Source organism: Triturus cristatus, chromosome 2_2 (genome assembly GCF_964204655.1).
Source record: "Triturus cristatus chromosome 2_2, aTriCri1.1, whole genome shotgun sequence".
NCBI classification, from domain to species: Eukaryota; Metazoa; Chordata; class Amphibia; order Caudata; family Salamandridae; genus Triturus; species Triturus cristatus.
Genome location: NC_140582.1, coordinates 820268550 through 820289748, shown reverse-complemented (window position 1 = coordinate 820289748; position 21199 = coordinate 820268550). Strand labels below are relative to the sequence as shown.

The window sequence follows — 21199 nt, the reverse complement described above, 5'->3', positions numbered from 1 at the left end:
AGTCACAGACCGGGCAGGTCAAAGCACAGGGCCTGGCTGTATTCAGTCAAAAAGACACTAAACAAGTCACAGCCCTGCTGGCGAACAGGGTTGTATTATTTCAATCAAAATGACATCGAGCAGTATAAAAATCAATACTTTCGATGGCTATACTTGAGAGTCAGTTGCACACCCTCATGGCTTGGTCTAACAACACATACAATTTAAAGATGGCAGTCACAGAAGTGTTTACTACCATCTTTTTAATAACCAGCTCTCACTACTAAACTCAGCCACTTCCCGAATGAATCATGACTCCTCTACGCGGTGCCCCGGTGGGCTAGGTTCGGTTCAGTCCCGCTCGTGTCACCGCCTCTACGGTGCTATCATGCGACCTGTAGCGAGCAGTTAGCTATATTGCTTAACAGCACCCACTCTGCTCACGGCGACTTGCATGCTCGAGTGACTCTGAGTCAGCCACTCTGGGCCTCCCTTGGGTTAAGTTGTGTGTGCGGGATCCATCCTATCCAGGATTATCACCAGATTGGATTCCATCTTTACCGCAACAACAGTGTGAGCAACTCTCTCCCAGCCTGGCTAAGTTTGCCCTGCGCTGCCAGAGTCCAGCACTCGATGACCTACGGTGAGAGCCAGCCCAGCCATGGCCGGCATTGGGTACCAGATATCGTCCAACCACCTCACCCCACCACCCCTGCCGTTAGTTTAAGTTATGCAGGTGTGTCAGGCGGGGGTGTTTAAATTGGATACATTGTAGCAGTACTTGCTGAGCTACCAGCACTCAGCAGTTCTTGAGCCAGCTCCCTAAGCCTGCTGGTAGCAGTGCGCACTGCACTCAGCCGCAGTTCAGTCGATCATGTGCATTATAGCAGCACTCTGCTAGACACGGCAGAGGAGGCAATAGAATGTGTGATTTTCCATTTCAGTGATGTGATGCAGACCACCACACTGAAATGTGTTAGACTAACACCTGATGCGTGGTACTTGTCAGGGCAGTGACTCCAAGGCATCCAATTCAAGTTTTCTCAGGGCAGCTACCCAGCTAAGAGTACGCCTAAGCAGAAGCCGAGCTGAAGACAGCACAGTGTGTCTCAGTGGCTTTCTGCTGCTGTTTTCACTAACTGGCCCGTGTGTCTCAGCAGAAGCCCTAAAACAGAAGCTCAGTGTCTATCAGAAGAGCTGTGTGCAGTGGTTTCCACCTCGCCTCCAACTTTCCTTGCCAGCCACCCGTGCTTCGCTGTACCTTTCTCACAGCTGCTGAAGTTGACCTGAGTGCACTGTGTACACAAGAAAGTGCGAAGGCTTGTAAGTCCTGAGCCTTGTTGGCCTGTCAGGAACCCTCTGGTTTTCGCTTTGCCCATACAGACAGTCTGGATCTAAGTTAAGAGCACATTAACACTGCACATTGAGATGGTAAATATTGCTGCTGAACGGAAACTAAAGAATTCATGGTTAATATCCACATCTCGCTATGGTTCAAGTGTTACCACATGTGAATTTTGTTTTATAGTGGATGCCTGCTGTGCAAATATGACAATCATTTCTTTGCCATATTACAGGTTATTATTCTTGCACATATCGCCTTCGTCCCTATTCAGATGTGATACTGACGCCCTCCTCCACGACTCTTAGTTGTAAGTGAAGTGTTAGTCCTATGCATTTTCACCCTGCGAAGTTAGTAGACAGTGACACTAATGTCCGAATTCCAATTTTTAGATAAAAAAATCCACCTTGTAATTGCAAAAGTTTAAACTACTAATGCAATTAATTTGTTAGTACGAATATAGGGCCAGATGTACGACCTGCCAATTTGCGAGTCGCAAATTGCGTCGCATTTGCGACTCGCAAATTGGGATGCACAACAGTGTCTGAGACACTATTTGCGATTCCCATTGGGGCAAGCGCAATTTGCGACCCTATTGGGAATGGCTGGCACTCCCAGGGATGGTGCCCTGCTGGGGTCAGTAGACCACCATGTCTGGGACTGCGATTAAATAAAGCAGGCTTCTATTTTTAAATGCAGCTTGTTTTCCTTAAAAGAAAACGGGATGCATTTAAAAAAGTAAAAATGAAACATTTTTGTTTCATTTTTTAAGGGCAGGCAGTAGTCCCTGGGTCCACTGCCCGCCCTTAAAAATATTTAGAGAGCCACTCACGAAGGGGAAGGGGTCCCCTGGGGACCCCTTCCCATTTGCGAGTGGTTTACCACCCTTCTGTGACATCCTTGGAACGCCCCTTCCTAATAGGGAGCCGCTAATCCTATTTTGCGAGTCGCAAATTGATTTGCGACTCGCAAAACAGGATTAGTACATGGGCCACAGGTTTTTTGCAGGTGTAAAAGGGTCTAAAACCCATTTGTACCTGCAAAAAACCTTAATACATCTGGCCCAAAGTGATTACAAATGCACGTGTGGCAGAGCGTTACCATTGTCTTACAGGAACACATGGAACGTTTGGTTGTACATACAAGAGGATGTGGCCTAACAGCTCGAGGGGTCGACCTTGAATCTGGGGAACCGGGTTCGATACTCGAAAGAGAATCTTGCAAATCACTTAATCTCCCCGTGCCAAACAAAATGAATGTTTCCCCTATAACGCAACTGGTGCTCAAGTAAAGCGCTCTTATACTGTCGGGTCAAGTTCGCGCTATGTAAAACTCCAAAACAAAAAAAAAACTGAGAATTGTTCGATGGCACATGACATGGGACAACCACTGAGTGTGAAAGCATTCACGAGGACGTATCAGCTCGGCATCCACATGTTATTACTTCTGAACGTCCCTGTAAGCCACCAACTAATGCCTCCTACATGTCCAAGCTATATCGGCTGGTTTTCATAGTAGGGGAGCTGGCAGCCCTGGTCTCATAGAAACAGCAATGTCTCTGCCACTTGTAGCTCCCATAACAGAAGGATAAACCAGGGCAACTTTTCCGCCTGCCAGACACCACTGATTGTCACCTATACATCTGGCGTCATGACAATTTGAGAAAAAATTGCAAAAATGGTGCATTCTACAACAAATTTTTCATTATATGTTCAATTGTATTAGCTAGATTGCAATTGTAACTATGAACTGCCCAGTAACAAAAGGCTATCTGTGAGAAAAGCAGTAACCCACTGAGCTATGCACATAAAATTCTGTTCTGTGATCTGCAACGTACACGCTCTTTCCAGCATGCATATTAATCCTCTGCGCTAACTAAGAGGAGTCTGCCACTATACAAAACTCCGATCTCTCTCCAGCAGGTACATTAATCACCAGAGTTATCTTGGCCTGAACACTGTTGGATATGCAAGGAACTCTGCAGTGTGTTTAAAACTGCTGCACTGCTACAGCACCGGCCCCCAGTAACAAAAGCGCCCCCCCACCCATCCACCCTCCCAGGGAAACGCCCCAAGCCCAGTTCGGCCAGTCCGGCCCTGCATATATTCCGTTAACATGAGAAATCTGCTGTCTGTAAAGATCTCCCCAGTGTGATAGTCCCTCTGCCTTAAGCTGAGAACCCCAAAGCTTTGGGCCAGATCGGTAACAAGCAATGATAATCAAGTGGGATCTGAGGGGAGTATAGGAATTCTCTTCTATTGGTAAGTGCGGGAGGAAGGGGATTGGGTGGGACCAGTATATTGCATAGTGTGCTTGGGTGCAGTGATAATACAGTTGCATATTCGCCACCTCGAACCCTCCCCAATCGAACAGCAGTGTGAGAGTGTCCCATCTGATAGGAGGTTGTTTGCCCGTCCACGCTAGTTTGACCAATTGTGATTGTAATGCAGCAAAGAACGCTTTTTAAGTGGGAGACCATTTTCATCAGGGCTAAAGGTCCTGCCAATAACAAAGGGAGTGAGTGCCAGTGTGTGACCTGGTTCATAAGGTTGGTATGGGTAGCACCATAATTGGCACAAATTAACTAATACCTATCATGATGTATAGGGATGCCTAGGTATTTGAGGTCATCAGTACACCATTGTAGAGGAAAGTCAGAGGTGTGGGGGGTGTTTAAATGAGTGGAAAGAGCTGGGACTTCCCTCAATTAATGGTTGCTCCCGAGAGGCTTCCAAAGTGGATGAACTCCCTAAATATCTCATTCAGACTAAGATTCAGATCTCCTAGAGAGTGATGCCATCAGCATAAAGTGAGATGAGCAAGTGCCTACTTGCATGCCAGAGGGCGGAGGGCCTGTAGTGCTGTCAAAGCCTGGATACCAGGGGCTCCATGGCAAACAAACGCTGGTCCCGCGTGAATCTTGAATGGCTGCAAAACCGTTCCATTAATGCGTAGCCTAGCCACAGGATGGGTGTACAACAACTTTTACCAGGCCAGTAACTTTATCGGAAAGCCAATTCTGTGGAGAATGCTATTGAGGTAGTCCCATTCAAGAGAATCAAACGCTTTGGTTGTGTCTAAAAAACACAGCTACAGCATTCAAATTAGGATCAATTTCCTGTAGTACAGCAAGCAGTGTCCTGAAATTATGTGAGGCTGAACACCTGTGGATGAAGCTGGGACTGGTCTGGTCGTACCAAGTGCGGCATTAGTATGGACAATTGATTTGCTAGAAGCTTTGCCAGTATTTTTGTATCACAATTAAGAAAGGAAAGTGGCCTGTATGATTTGCACTGATCAGATGGATTCCCGAGCTTACGAAGCATTATGAGCAATGTTTCATGCATGGATGGAGGGATAGCTGCCCCCTCTGACACGCTTCGCTAAATAATGCAATCAATTTGGTGGCCAGAGTGTCAGCATACTGTTTATAAAATTCCGCCAGGAATCCGTCAGATCTGGGGACTTTCCCGATGGTAATTGATTGATGGCATCTATGATCTCTTCTGTGGTAAAGTCCTGATCAAGTAAGGCTGTTACTTAAACATCCCAGGATGACATCCCCTAGATAGGAGCTCACTGCCCCTGGCAGCGTTTGCTGAGAAGCATAAAGGGAGCTATGGTATACTGTGACTGTCTGCAGTATGTGCATGGTATTGGTATACAGGTGACCTTGCGTGTCTTGGATGCCGAGGATCTAGCTGGCGTCCCAAGGGCACCTTAACATGGCTGCCAGGGTTTTACCTGGTCTCTGCATCTCCCTGTAGGCCCTGGCGTCTGCATTTTTCCCACGGAACCGACATCCACTGCAGATGGATTATTAAATTCAGACAGCTTGATTGTGATCTGGACAGTAGTGGTCGATTACCTACCCCGACACTTGTGCCTCCAGCATTTTCAATTTGCTTTCAAGTCAGGGGAGTCAGTCACACAGGGAGCACAGCACTCCACTGCTTTTGGCTATACAAATCCCTCAAACAGTAACTGTAAATGCATCCCAAACTACACCGGTGGAGTCTACTGAGTCTTTACTACTGGTATAAACGTCCAGAATTTCTTGTTTGAGTTCATCTGCGAAGGGGCAGTCCAGTAAGGCGGCCGGGGACAACTGCCAGCAGATCCCAAGGGGGTCTTGGTGTGGGGCTGAGCTCCAGCAGAACTGGAGAAGGATTTGAAAAAGTACGCACCAGATGTGTGACCCAGTTTACCCAGTCCCCCCCACTATGCAGCAGCCAAAAGTCCAGCCTCAACCACCCACTCTCTACCCCTGAATAGAAAGGTTCCTTCCCTAGTCGGGGGGCAGCACTTTCTCCAGATGTCATTTAAGTCATGGTCTCCAATGATGTGTCATGTGTCGTGAAGACACCCCTCTGTAGCTAATCGAAGTATGAGATCTGTTCAGTCGCTCACTCAGGGTGCAGTTAAAGTCCCCACCCCACAGTAGCAAGGCAGGGACTGTGGACACAATTTGGCCCCATAACTTGTCAAAGTAGTCAGAGTTGTCTGCACTGCGCCTATAGCAATTGACAATGATAATCTGGTGCATTGCAAGCTTGCCCCAGACAATAGCATGGCTACTTTTATCATCAACACGCACACCATATGGGTGGAATGGCACTCCGCATCTAGGGCCTCATGTACGTATCCGAATACCGGTCGGTAACGGCCGATTTTCGGTAATTATACCGTTACCGACCGGTATTTAGGCTTGTGACATGTAGGGGGCTCATTTCTGTATTCGGTAATTTACAGAATCGGTAAAATTACAGAATCGGTAATTTTACCGATTCGGTAAATTCCGAATACAGAAATGAGATGTAGGAGGAGTGTGTGTGTGTTGTTTGGAGTCGGTATTTACCACCAACTAATAGTTGGTGGTAAATAAAGTATGGATGTGTAAACGCATTTAATAGCGCTTAGAAGTGTGAAATGTGGCAGACATACATGCCCTTAGGGCATGTATGTGTGCCACATGTGCACACATGGCCGAATCAGGGGTGCAACAGGGTGTCAATGTGACACCCTGCCACCCTTGCATGTGCTCCCCCATTACCGAATCGGTATTTACCGATTCGGTAATGAGGCATACCTTCCCATCAATGGGAAGGTATGCCTCATTACCGAATCGGTAAATACTGATTCGGTAATTACCGACTCACTCCGATTCAGTAACATTTACCGAATTTTTACCTACATACACTTTACCGATTCTTAAATACTGAATCGGTATGATTCGGTATTTTAGAATCGGTAAAGTGTATGCCACCTACATGAGGCCCCTAATGAGCAAGGCCACCCCCTGACATATGAAGAGTAGGAGGCGTATACCAGGAATGCGGCCCATTTTGCATTGAAAGATAGCAGGATATTGGGCCTAAGTGTGTTTACTGCAGCAATGCAATACTAATGTTATGCCTGTCCAGATATGCTTAGATATGTCGAAATGTGCGTGGGTTGCTAAGCCCACACACATTCCACGTTATGCATGAGTAGGAGGCATGCTGCTGACTGGTACTGGAGGTGGCCATCTCCCATGTGGTCATTAAGTGGCAAGAGCATAATGAGTAAAATCAACAGATTGAGGGCACCAGTCTGGCCAGTTTCTACACAACCAATGAGCCATACAACGCTATTAACATGCAATTAAAAGTTTCCTAAATCCCTCAAATCCCCCCCAACCACACTGATGGCCCAAACTCACCAGGAATATAAATCCCTTGTGATAAAAAAAAGGCTAGGAACTATCCTCCAATACAAAATTTCAGTAACTGATGTATCAAATTACGCACCCAAGGGCTATTGTTTTGGGAGCACTCAAAGAGACAGCAAGGTCCTCCTTGGCAAGTCGAGGGTAACGGAGGCAAAAGGAGCATTTTGGTCCCTCACAGCACAGCTATACAGTCAGCCTCCCCTTCAAAGAACAAGTGCACACCGACCGTAGAAGCAGGCCATGAGTGGTACCTTTAGGGTCAATATCAAGTATCAATCTGTGTAGTCAATCGCGGCCAGCCAGAAGTGAAGAGGATTTGAATGATGTGTTGGATTGGTCTCTCTCCTTTTCTCGAGCCTGTCTCTGGCGGTAGAAATCTGAGGGCAACTATTCCAAGGTGAAAATGTGATGTTTGCTGATGACAGTGATTCACAACTATGCCGTATAGAGCATGGTGTAGGGGATATTAGAATGCAGCAGGTTTTGCTTAATCAGTAGGAACTAGCACCTAGCTTCTTGCACTGATAGCATGAAGTTGGGGAATAGCGAGATAGCATTACCTTCAAACGGGAGATCCCGATGCTCTCTGCCCAAGCGAAGTGCTTTACCTTGATAGTTTAAAAGGCTGGCAATGATAGGCTGTGATGGCCCACCTGGGGGAGGGCACCTCTCTAGGGAGTAATAGGCCCGCTCTACTACCAGCATGAGGGAGAATGACTCAGGTCCAAAAAGCAATTTTAGCATGCACTTCACATAGTACTCCAGCTTGCCTATGTTTGTGGACTCAGCAACTCCCAGAATACAAATGTTGTTCCACCAGGAGCGTGCCTCCAAGTCATCATTCTTTGCCACAATCACTTTCAACACTTTTTCCATAATTAAGAGAGTTTCACTGCGGGAGGCGTCATGTTTTTCTAGCTTACGGGTGATGATGTCCACTCTATTGTTGAATGAGTCCATCTTGGATTCAATGGAGGCTAAACTACTCTGCTTTGTGAGCACTAGTGAATTAATATCGTAAGATTCTGCAGAACCTACCCTTGCTGAGTCATGGCTGGCCTTCCCCACACACTCAACAATGGTCTCCTGTGTATTCCTTTTGGGTTTGAAATGCACTTTAGATTGCCTACCATCTAGCTTGCCCACAGCCGCCCGATAGCACTAGTGATTACCGGAGGCACGGGAGGGCCGCAGTCCGGGGCTCTGGGAGCCGCACTGTCCCTGTTACCTTCACAAATTGCACTACTGGGTATAGGAGTACAATTAGTGCACTTGGCTACATGACCTCAGTTCAGTAATGATGGGCAGCCGGCGCACCATAGGGTTCCGCCTCTCCTTCACCAAGTGGTCCCATGAAGGGGCAGAACAGCTGTTCTTATGCACCGCCGGGTCAGAACAACACTCACAGGAGCCAAGGGAAGTCCCTGCCTCTGAGAGTCCACCACTCAGGCCTCGAGGGGCCCAATCCGTACACCCCAGCAAAAGCAGCCATCTCTTCACTTGCAGTATAGATGTGGGCCAAGATAGGGGCTCGCAGCACAATACGTGGCTGGGACATTCCAGCTGCTCCTAATTACCCAGAACCGGGGTGCCAGTCTCCTCCATGGCCTCTCCTCTATTGGTCTCCTGGAGTCGGGTCCTCTTCCAGCCTCTCCGACCCAATGCACCAGCAGTGCCGTGGCTGGAACAGTGTGTTCCAAAATGGCGGTATTCCGTGACTCTCAGCTGAGTCAAAAGCCGCCTCAGGACTCTGCGGCAGCGGGCAATGGCCTGCCCAGCACGACCGCTGCCCCGAGTGCCCCTCACTACACCTCCAGTAGACACAGCACCCAGGGACCTCACAGCATGCGCACAGGTGTGCCACTAGCACAGCGGCAGGCCCTGTCTGCTCCTATTGTGGACCCATCAGACTTACCATTGGATGAGGCCCCCACAAGGGGCACCCTGCCACGAAGAGAATGGGATCGACTGGGCTTCCCAGCTGCACCGCAGCCTCAGAGAATGTAGATGTGACTGACAGACAGTGCATAAGGGAGGATATTAGCGTAATTGTTGCCTCCAGCCGTACGAACCTCACCAAGTTGCGGCCATCTTGAACTCCGGCTTTCTAGTGCCCCCATGTATATGTTAAATCCTATGGAATTGGGAATCCCTGAAGTTTTACAGCTGAAAAATTAGCCTCACACTATAATTTCCCCATTCCATGGGGTTTAACTTGCAATTGCACAATACTCAAGGGGATTTACTGCACAGTCACAGAACACTCACAAGCGATTTTACCGTGTCCCAGTGTTGTGCAACTTGGAATGAGGGCCTTAGAGGTTTAACAATGTACGTAGAGTATCAAGAGTGGCATTCAGACAGAGTGGTGTGTGCATGCTAGTCCTCCTGCACTGTCCCATGACAAGGAGACCACAGTCAGAGTGAGATCCGCAATGTCTGTGCTGCCAACAGCCAACTGTCATGGTACTGGGTAGAAGCTGTCCTCTTCGACTTATCAAATGTTCACTTTTTACTTCAAAGAGCACTGCACACCTGTGTAGAGGAAGGTGAGGACCAGAGAAAAAAATCTTAATCTGTCGGCTTTTGAGTTAGGACTATAATCCCAGGCCAAGTAAAATCATTTACTGCCTCTATTTCTGAAGGAGATATGCCACCTTGCTTGTGGCAGGCATGTCTCATACAATGCCGAACCCAAGTCCAGCATTTCAGAATGTTCCTCTACGGAGGACAGAAGGGCTCTCATGTATTGCTGTCAAGATTACATGAGTATCCTTGTACCCCGGTCAACTTCTGGCCATCTTCAAGCTTTCCCAAACTATAACATCTTCACCTGCAGCTGCCAGTCAAGAGATTGTGCAACCGCTGCTTAACAAGGATTGCACCAAGCAGTGTGTCCCTGAGGAGACATGTAGATTACAAAATACTGAAGTCAAGTATTCAACTGTGCAATTGAAAACAAACAACCTAGACCTTGCATTTGGCTATAGATGGATGATTATTCCTGGATAAAGTGTGTATAGCTTCACTGAGAGGTGTATCTGTGTGACGAGGACGCTCTTCTCATGGAGGCCAAACCGCCAGCAACGGGAAAAGAACACTTTCCACCTCACCTCTCTCCATGTCCCCTTCTGTATTCACAGAGTGTATTGCCGGACCACTGTGCCTTTAAATCCGTGACAGTTCCCGGTCACGTGTGGGAGTCAGATGACCCGCTTGAAGTTAAAGTGGAAGACGCTGAAGGAGAGTTGCTCTCGTCGGGAATCACGTTGGATCGCGACTTCGGAGAGGAGAGGCGTTCGGTGCAGACCTTCATCGTAAGCCCTGTTGGAGAGTCGAGGACCTGGAGCGGAGAGGAGCAACCGCCGCTGGAGGAAAAAGTCCAGAGCCCGAGCCGTGCAGGAGGAGCCACAGACGGGACGCCAGTCCCTAGCTGGCAACGTGCAGAAGCCAACCACGGCCCTGGAGGGTCGTGGCTTCACAAGGTACGGGGACGTCTTGGTTTGGTGTGGGGCCGTACCTCAGACAGTCCTAAGGGAGGGAGCGCTGGGCATAAGGGGTCTGACTGACGTCGTATCACCCCTAGTTTGTGCCGCCTACTCACTGGTGGTGGAATTGGGTGATATGTCCTAGCACTCCCCCGCTCCTCGTGACCATTCTTAAGAGAAAGGACATTGTCCTCACAGAGTCTTTTTCTTTCTCTTTATTTTTTTTTTTTATGTGTCTACCATATCCTGGGCAGAGCATCCTTCAAGAGCCATAAGGGTGGAAAAAGGCGGAAGATTCCACATTGTTTCAAGTACAAGAGAATGAAGACGTGAGAACTCAACTACAAGTCCCACAATTCCCTGCTTTGAGCTGTTCAGAATAAACCCTCTAGTGTTAAACGTAACTTTGTGTCCTGCTCTGCTTCTCCACCGCGCCACAGGTGGTGTCAGAAGTGGGATAGGTACGCCTCCAAACTATTCACCATGGAAAATCTAATCCAGCAATTAATACGGGCGCAAGAAAAGTTAGAATGGGCGGTCGAGAAACAGATGAATTCAGCCCAAGCAGACAGGGAGTTGTTGAAAGACAGTATGGCGAATCACGCCAAACAGATGCTGAATGTAGCTGATGATCACCTGGAACTGACAACGCAGTTACAAATACGTGCAGGAAATGGCCCCAACGTGTCCATACAAAAATATACCTCAGGCGAGGACCCCGACGCATTCCTGCTAAATTTCGAAAGAGCTGCACATGCGTCAGGGTGGCCAGAAGCCAAGTGGCCTTTCATTTTGGCTCCCCTCCTTACCTGAGAAGCACAGGCTGCCTATCAGGTAGCCAACCCTAACGGCCACACCCCTTACCCCGATCACATGGGCATGGACGCAGAGGCCTATAGGGTTTGTTTTAGAAAAGAGCGGGGTTCTTCTACGGACAATCCGAAAACTTTGTACTTTAAGTTGAAAGCCGCCACGGATAAGTGTTTAAAAGCCCAGACCAACACCAAGGACGAAATCATGTCTATGATATATTTAGTATTATATAGATACAATGGTTCTGTCGGGAAATTTCTAATTACTTTAGAGTCTTTTACAAAAAGACGGTGCACCAAGGGAAAAGTCTTTTCACTAGTTCCAATTTGTTGTTCTTTTATTTTCATTCAATTTTCAAAAAACAGACTCAGCCAACGCGTTTCGTTCTCTACGAACTTCGTCAGGGCTGTGAAAGAACATAGATAAAAACATACATATGTATAAAACACATAAGGTACACCATGAAACACAACAAACTACATTGCCAATACTACACAAAGAAGTGACATTATTACATGTTGCCATACAAAATATTAGAAACAACACAACAAACATACAAAATAAATTTTAAATTTAACATATACATATATTACACACAAAATTTAGTCAAGAGTATTTTTTTAATAAAAACACACATATTAGTCAAATACATATACATCACAAAAAGTTTAAAAATACTACAGAAAACACATATATATCCTGCCTAATTTCACAGACAAAACTTTATGTGTTCTGCCTAACTATATACGCTGTCCAATGTTATGTATAGAGAACTCCTTTGGATTAATTAAAAAGGGGGAAAGAAACCCCGAAACCTAATCTACAAGCGAGTTGATTGATAGAGATAAAGAAAGCGGTCCTTTTGATACCGAAAACAATGACATAGATAACTACTAATCTATTAAAAGAGAGAAATAAAGAAGAGGATTTTTTATTTAAATGCCAGTTCTTACCATAGGTTGTTTCTAAGGAGCGGCCACCATAGTTTCAAGAAACAGCCGTCTTCCAAGTGGTATATGAATATATGTAACCTAGTAAGAATGGAAGTTTTTCAAAGAGAGAGAAAAGAGGAATTCCATTATGGCCTACTGTGGGCATGAGAAATCGTAATCAACTCAAATAACCATTTAGTTCATAAAGAAAAAACGACAAACACCTTACCTCTCCAAATATAGAGGCTCTCGTAAATGTATCACCGGCTAGTCCAAAAATTAATTAATCGAAACCTTTGGTCGGTTTCTATGTATCGCAGGTAAGAGTAAAACAACCTTGTTGTTGTGTATTTAGGCCCAATGTACAGGCTCCATCATTCTAGAGAAATAATATAAAACGCAATGTGTCAAAGGAGTCCATTATTGGTCTGATTCTATTTCACAGGAAGTCATTGTAAATCAGATTTCCGGAATTTAAAAGTTCTAACTCGATTTAGAACTTTTAAATTCCGGAAATCTGATTTACAAGGTTGTTTTACTCTTACCTGCGATACATAGAAACCGACCAAAGGTTTCGATTAATTAATTTTTGGACTAGCCGGTGATACATTTACGAGAGCCTCTATATTTGGAGAGGTAAGGTGTTTGTCGTTTTTTCTTTATGAACTAAATGGTTATTTGAGTTGATTACGATTTCTCATGCCCACAGTAGGCCATAATGGAATTCCTCTTTTCTCTCTCTTTGAAAAACTTCCATTCTTACTAGGTTACATATATTCATATACCACTTGGAAGACGGCTGTTTCTTGAAACTATGGTGGCCGCTCCTTAGAAACAACCTATGGTAAGAACTGGCATTTAAATAAAAAATCCTCTTCTTTATTTCTCTCTTTTAATAGATTAGTAGTTATCTATGTCATTGTTTTCGGTATCAAAAGGACCGCTTTCTTTATCTCTATCAATCAACTCGCTTGTAGATTAGGTTTCGGGGTTTCTTTCCCCCTTTTTAATTAATCCAAAGGAGTTCTCTATACATAACATTGGACAGCGTATATAGTTAGGCAGAACACATAAAGTTTTGTCTGTGAAATTAGGCAGGATATATATGTGTTTTCTGTAGTATTTTTAAACTTTTTGTGATGTATATGTATTTGACTAATATGTGTGTTTTTATTAAAAAAATACTCTTGACTAAATTTTGTGTGTAATATATGTATATGTTAAATTTAAAATTTATTTTGTATGTTTGTTGTGTTGTTTCTAATATTTTGTATGGCAACATGTAATAATGTCACTTCTTTATGTAGTATTGGCAATGTAGTTTGTTGTGTTTCATGGTGTACCTTATGTGTTTTATACATATGTATGTTTTTATCTATGTTCTTTCACAGCCCTGACGAAGTTCGTAGAGAACGAAACGCGTTGGCGGAGTCTGTTTTTTGAAAATTGAATGAAAATAAAAGAACAACAAATTGGAACTAGTGAAAAGACTTTTCCCTTGGTGCACCGTCTTTTTGTAAAAGAGTTTGTATATCTGGTTTTCCAGTAGAGCAAAAGTACGGCATGCTCTGGACGTGTCTTTGCACCTATTTAGAAAAAATTGTGTATTGATTTTGGATTTGGTGTGCTTAACTGTGGTCAGCCGTACGTTCCTTTTGTTTACATAATTACTTTAGAGTGTTCAAAGCATATATACATTACATGTAACACATATCAATGAATCAGAAAAAAGGAAAAAGGAGATAACACACACCAAAATGGAATTTCAATTGGTATTTTTAAAGAAATAACAAATATTCTGGGCTGTAGTGATACATAAATTCAAATGAGAAAGCAGAATATGGGTGACTGCAACCGATTGATAGCTGGAGAGACGTGCAAATACCAGATCGCGTAAATCATCCGACTGGCCTAAAACGACTAATGCTACCGTTGTGAGAGAATATTCCACTACCTTTATGATTCTTGAAACACTTGAGGCTACCACCTGATTCATAAGGACCTCTACTTGACTGAGACGCCCCAAGCGCCCGCTGTTATTCGTGAAAATCTGCGCCTGGGCTGTATACTTATCCCCACTGTCCGGAGGAAGACCCGCCGTGACGCTTCTTAAAATTTGCGCTATACACGGGGTTGAAACGTCGACGCACACTATATGTCTACACAACGCTTCTGATCACAAATTAATTTACAAAGGATCGCGAAGTTTATGTGAAAAATCATAAGGACAAAACCAAAGATTGTACCCTTCCATTTTGATTACACTTTCATTTTTGTCGTATACGAAGTATACAGTCTTTATTTATCACTACATGTCACTCCTTCATCACAAGTCACCCATATTCTGCTTTCTCATTTGAATTTATGTATCACTACAGCCCAGAATATTTGTTATTTCTTTAAAAATACCAATTGAAATTCCGTTTTGGTGTGTGTTATCTTCTTTTTCCTTTTTTCTGATTCATTGATATGTGTTACATGTAATGTATATATGCTTTGAACACTCTTAAGTAATTAGAAATTTCCCGACAGAACCATTGTATCTATATAATACGTATACCCAGGTTCTGAGGGACACCGAGTCGCCCCATTATGTTTTCTAAATATGATATATTTAGAGCAATTCATTGAAGCTCTCCCTATTCCTATTCAACGGTGGCTTAAACAACATCATCACCTGACGGCTGAACAAGCAGTAGAAATGGCCACTTAGTTCTATAGGGCTCAACCCCATGCTTTACCTTGGGACACAGAGAAAACCACCCATCAGACTGGAGTCCTGGGAAAACAAGAAAGAAAGCCATTGAAGTCCACCCCAGACCCACTGAAGCCACGACAGTTCTGCCCCGAACCACCTCCTCTCAGGAACCCCCAATGTTTTGAGTGCGGGGAATGGGGACTAATTGCACAAAACTGTCCAAGGAAAAAAACCGTCGGAAGAGCCTATGGATATTGGTTGCATACCTTGTTCAATTTTATATACCGCAGAAATGGAGCCCAGTTTTCACGTAAGTTTAAAGGTACAGGGAGTACAGGTGAGGGCTTTACTCGACTCAGGATGTTGACAATCTGTGGTTCTTCAGTCCGCAATTGATCCCCTTACCAATGTAAGAGGAGAGACTGTACCTATTAGATGTGTACATGGTGATATTCGGGTATATCCCTTAATACAACTCCCCATCACACTCCCAGATGGACAGATGTTGGAGGCTAGGCTTGGGGTTGTTCCCTCCCTTCCAGAACAGATGATTATAGGACAGGATAACCCCTCCTTCTTAGTGATGTTGAAGGATAAACTACAGGTCATAAGCCCCACAACCCAAACACGCCCTGCACTGTTAACACAGGCCCCCTGGCTGTCCTATAGGAACTTTAGGTATACACAGAGACATGATCCAACCCTCCAATCCGCTTGGGATCATGTCCATCAATCCGCTCTCCAGGCTACTCCTACTTATCCTTTGTTCCAGATCAAAAACGAGCTACTATATAGGGTCGGAAGTCAGGGAGATACTCCCCAGGTAGTGGTACCACCAGCCTTTCGGGACCAGGTCCTTTTCTTTGCACACTCGCATTTGTTGGCAGGTTATAGGACAGAAGACCGTACACATGTTGTTGCAACACTTTTACTGACCCGGGATCTTTTCACATGTCACCCATTTCTGTCAGGAATGCGAGGTGTGCCAAAAGAAAAACCCATACTTCGTTTGAAAGGATAGGCATGAATCTTATTGGTCCTCTTCCTCGAACCAAGAAAGGTCATCTGTATGCCTTGGTCATGGTGGACTACGCCACACGATATCCAGAGACCTTTCCTTTATGGACCCCCACAACCCGGAACATCACTGAGAAGTTACTTCAAATGTTTTCCCCGGGTTGGCTTCCCGCGTGAAATACCCACTGATCAAGGGACCCCTTTTGTCTCCAAATTAATGTCACAAATCTGTAAATCCCTTGACATATCACACATCAAAACCTCTGTTTACCATCCGCAGACCGATGGCCTCTGTGAACGCTACAACGCCACCTTGAAATTGACATTGAAGCAGTTATTGACCGTAGAAGGCAAGGAATGGGACATGTTACTCCCTCTAGCTCTGTATGTAGTCAGAAGCCAGACCAAAACCAGTCTCGGTTGTTCTCCTTTTAAACTTCTCTATGGAAGGGAACCCCGTAGTCTGTTATAAATCACCAAAGAGGTCTGGGAACAAGAGAAGGAAGAAGAGACCAAGTATTTTCTTGAATACACTCATAGTCTACGAACCCAACTACATAAGTTGAGCGAGTTTGCCGATGCTAACCTAGAGAAGGCACAGGTGAAACAACAGTTACTCTACAACAAAGGTAAAAAGTGGTGACACCTAAACGTAGGAGACTGGGTGTTGGTCCTTATGCCATCCGTTATAACAAAGACAAGAGCAGGCTGGCAAGTACTTTACAAAGTCGTAAGAAAAGACGTTAACCTCGTACCAAATACAGGTCACCCCTAAAAGGATACAGCTATATCACATACACCTCTTAAAAAAGTGGCTAGGTCCTCTTCCCAAAGACATACATAAAATATAAAAGACGTCAACCCCCGAGACCACCTTGCAACAACTGGTTGTCAACCCGGAGTTAACCGAAGAACAGGGGAAAATCCTAGAAGAGACACTACGTCCTTTCACACCCCTATTTTCTGACCTCCCGGGATGGACTTCCCTGGCAGAACATTCCATCCATACCCAGCCAGGGAAGGTGATTAAACAAAAACCGTATCATATACCGGCAGCTCGCAGAGAAGCAATAGGACAGGAGGTGAAAAGCATGCTCACCCTGGCTGTCATAAAGCCGTCTCACAGTTAGTGGTCCTCACCGATTGTTCTAGTGCCGAAACAGGACGGCTCTGTCCAGTTTTGTATAGATTTCCGAGCAGTTAATTCAATTTCTACATTTGACTCCTATCCCATTCCCTGAGTCGATGAATTTATTGACGAAAGGGTATTGGCAGGTGCCCCTTAAACCAGAGGATCAAGAAAAAACTGCCTTTTCTATACCTACCGGCTTGTATGAATTCACTGTCTTGCCTTTTGGTTTACATGGCGCACCTGCCACGTTTCAAAGACTCATGAACAGGTTATTGTTAAAACACCAAGATTACTCCTCTGCATACCTTGATGACATAGTCATCCATAGCCCCACTTGGGAATTACACCTCCAGCATTGCCGTCAGGTCCTACAGGCCCTTCAGGCCGCAAGCTTGCACATCAATGCAAAAAAATCAAGGGCTGGCTTCCGGAAGGTGAAATATCTAGGGTTCCTTCTTGGGAACGGACTGATTGAACCTCAGACCAAAAAAGTGAAAGCAATAGCTGAGGCCCCTTTTCCCTCCACAAAAAAGGAAGTCAGGGCATTCCTGGGCCTCCTTGGCTATTATAGACGTTTTATACTGCAGTATTTAGAATTGGCCACCCCTCTCACTGATTTGCTTCAAACACATGTCAAGACCAAAGACCTCAATCAACCGCCACCAAAAGCAAGAAAAGCCTTCCTAGACTTAAAAGCCGCAATAACCTCAGCCCCAATTCTGCGCTCCCCTGACTTCCCCAAACCCTTTTTTTAACACACTGATGCCTCTGAACATGAGTTAGGGGCGGTTTTGTCTCAAACCTCCCCTGAAGGAGTTGAACATCCAATCCTCTTTATTAGTTGTAAGCTCTTTCCCCGTGAACAGAGATACCCAATCATTGAGAAAGAGTGCCTTGCGATTAAGTGGGCGGTGGACAAACTCAGGTACTATCTGGAAGGCGCCCACTTCCTCCTCTATACAGACCATGCCCAGCTACTCTGGATGAGCCGCAACAAGGGGAATATCCCACGAATCCTGCGCTGGTTCCTTTCCCTACAGCCTTTCTCCTTTGAGGTTATCCACTGCAAGGGTTTGGAAAATGAGAACGCGGACTTTCTTTCCCGTCTCCCACTGTTCCCCGATCGTGAACAGGCTGGGGTAGGGGTGTGTGACGAGGACGCTCTTTTCATGGAGGCCAAACCGCCAGCAACGGGAAAAGAACACTTTCCCGCTTACCTCTCTCCATGTCCCCTTCTGTATTCACAGAGTGTATTGCCGAACCACTGTACCTTTAAATCCGTGACAGTTCTCGGTCACGTGTGGGAGTCGGATGACCCACTTGGAGTTAAAGCGGAAGACGCTGGTGGAGAGTTTCTCTCGTCGGGAATCACAGAGGATCGCGACTTCGGAAAGGAGAGGCGTTCGGTGCAGACCTTCATCGTAAGCCCTGTTGAGAGTCGAGGACCTGGAGCGGAGAGGAGCAGCCACTACTGGAGGAAAAAGTCTGGAGCCCTAGCCGTGCAGGAGGAGCCACAAACGGGATGCCAGACCCTAGCTGGTAACGCGCAGAAGCCAGCCACGGCCCTGGAGAGTCGTGACATCACAAGGTATGGGGACATCTTGGTTTGGTGTGGGGCCGTACCTCAGACAGTCCTAAAGAAGGGAGCTCTGGGCATAAGGGGTCTGACTAACGTCGTATCACCCCTAGTTTGTGCCGCTTTAGACGCGCACCTACTCACTGGTGGTGGAATGGGGTGATATGTCCTAGCACTCCCCCGCACCTCGCAACCATTCTTAAGAGAAAGGACATTGTCCTTACAGGGCCTTTTTCTTTCTCTTTATTTTTTTTATATGTGTCTGCTATACCCTAGAGAGAGCATCCTTCAAGAGCCATAAGGGTGGAAGAAGGCGGAAGATTCCACATTGTTTCAAGCAAAAGAGAATGAAGACGTGGGAACTCAACTACTAGTCCCACAATTCCCTGCTTTGAGCTGCTCAGAAAAAACCCTCTAGTGTTAAACTTAACTTTGTGTCCTGGTCTGCTTCTCCACCGCGCCACCATCTGCCAACTGACATAGAAAGTCAGAGTATTTTAACTTCATAAAACTTTTTATCAAACACATTTTCATAATATAAATAAAGTCATATCTTTTTAAAAATAATAAAAATGATTTGACACTAGAACTATTCTAAGTGTTGTGTGCACTACTTGAACTAGACGTTCTATCCCACACAACCCTGCTAGAGTTAGCCTTAACTGGTTTTTTTTCAAATTATCTTTATATTGAATACAAAGCAAATATAAATACAGTAATAAGCAGCATATACCGTAATATTGAAACAGACATATTGTAACAAACTCCCAGCTATTCTTGGAATTCCATCGGTACAAGCAGCAACAAAGTCCAGACGTCTGTGATGCAACACATCATGAGTAGTACCCATGATAGGAGCACACAGCTCCTCCCGATATGTATTCCACTTCCCCCATATTTTGGTCCATTTGTTCGGACAACCCCTGCTTTCATAGACCACACTCTCCACCTGCATAGACCAATCCATGTCTTTCTTCCAATCATGCAGGTGCGGTGCTAATTCAGCTCTACACATAATGCTATATTACGTTTAGCTACCATCAATCCCAGTGTCAACCAGATGCAATCCATATGGGTAAGATCGGTTTCGTCCCAGATATTTAGGAGGCACCATTTAGGTGATAACACCATCTTGATACCACAAACACTGTTAAAACAGGCAATTCCAGCCTCCCAATATTGCTGAAGTGCTAGGCTTCCCTTATCATGTGAAAAAATGTTCCTTCATGACCATGTTTCTTGGGACATAGTGCAGTCTCCAGTTTATCCATTTTTGCCATAGTTGTACATGCATAATAACTTCAATGGAATATTTTTAGTTGCACCAAGGGAAATCTTGACTGTATGGCCACGTTCCTAGGAGATACCAAGGCCCCTCATCAGCCTCCAGCCCCTCTAGACCACGCTCCCAACTCTCTCATAGCCTTATCAAGGTATCAGGGGAGTTATGTAACAATTTGTGGTAAGTATGCAAAATTGCTTTTCTGGGCATGTAATCATTTAGCAATGTATCTTGGGGAGCATTCTGGGAGATCCTCGCCCCTTGTCAGTGCCTTTTGCAGGGCTTGATATATTTGTAAATATCAGTAGGTCTCAGTGGGCGCCAGTTGGTAAAGTCTTTGTAACTCTGTGAAGGAAAGTACACCACCCTGTGTTCACAAATCTCCCACCTGAGACAGGCCAATTAGATCCCACGTATCAAAGCCCTTCTGAGTGGCCAGGATGCCCACTTTCATGTTATCCTACAAGGGAGTGGTATGTATGATCTTGCCCCGCCAACCCATAGCGTTCAGTGCGGTGTGCCAAAGGATGAGCATGCTCGCAGTAGGGCTTGGGTAAGGGTGTAGTGTGTGGTCCCCCATAAATGGCTCTATGATTGCCCTTGGGTCGCATATTTCTCCTATCCATCCTGTACACTGGTTCATCCTACAGATGATGGACCCAGTGCTTAATGGCAACAAGTTGTATCGCCCAATAATACTTTTCTTAATCAGGGAGAGCTATCCCACCATCGTACCAGCCCCTTGTGAGTTTCTGCATAGTTTATTGGAGGGGCCTTCCATCCCAGAGTGTGAGAAGTTGGTCTGGTATATGCTGTCCACTAATTATAGAACCAGGCGTGGGAAGAGGGGTGGGAGCAGAAGGAGACAATGTGAGAATGAAAACACGCTCTTGGGACAAGAAGCAATAATCATGGAGGAAGAAAAAGAAGTGGGAGTGGTGAACCTATCAGATTATACACTTACAGATTCTATGATCTCCCTACTTAAGAAAGGATTGGGATTTTGTCCTGAAGCATTTGGGGATCTCTGTACCACGAAAATTGACTTGTTCAAATTTATTAGGCGTTTGAAAATTAAAAAATACTTTGCCCTAAATCCACAGTGCAATAAAGCCACAACACAAACATCAACGGATATAATGTCTAATTCTTTAACTATTGAGGATATCCAAGATACTGTCAATTTAATTTCGATTACAGAGTTAGAAGAAGACCCAGTTACTATTAGTA

The 21199-nt window shown here is 45.2% G+C and overlaps 1 protein-coding gene across 11 annotated transcripts in view; it reads left to right on the top strand.

Annotated features, from left to right (window-relative positions):
- Positions 1 to 21199, top strand: part of LOC146862832 (uncharacterized) — a 154569-nt gene that overhangs the window by 3960 nt on the left and 129410 nt on the right. For 2 of the 11 annotated variants that reach the window (XM_085642150.1, XM_085642151.1), the window contains 2 exons: positions 10175 to 10516; positions 18359 to 20066. The exons of 7 other annotated variants lie outside the window; for them this stretch is intronic. In XM_085642150.1, coding sequence (XP_085498276.1) covers positions 10175 to 10516; positions 18359 to 18850 — 834 coding nt within the window. In that variant the 3' untranslated portion in view covers positions 18851 to 20066. Of the gene's footprint in view, positions 1 to 10174; positions 10517 to 18358; positions 20067 to 21199 lie in introns of those variants that run through there. 2 more of the 11 variants (XM_085642152.1, XR_014978181.1) reach the window with 2 other exon arrangements.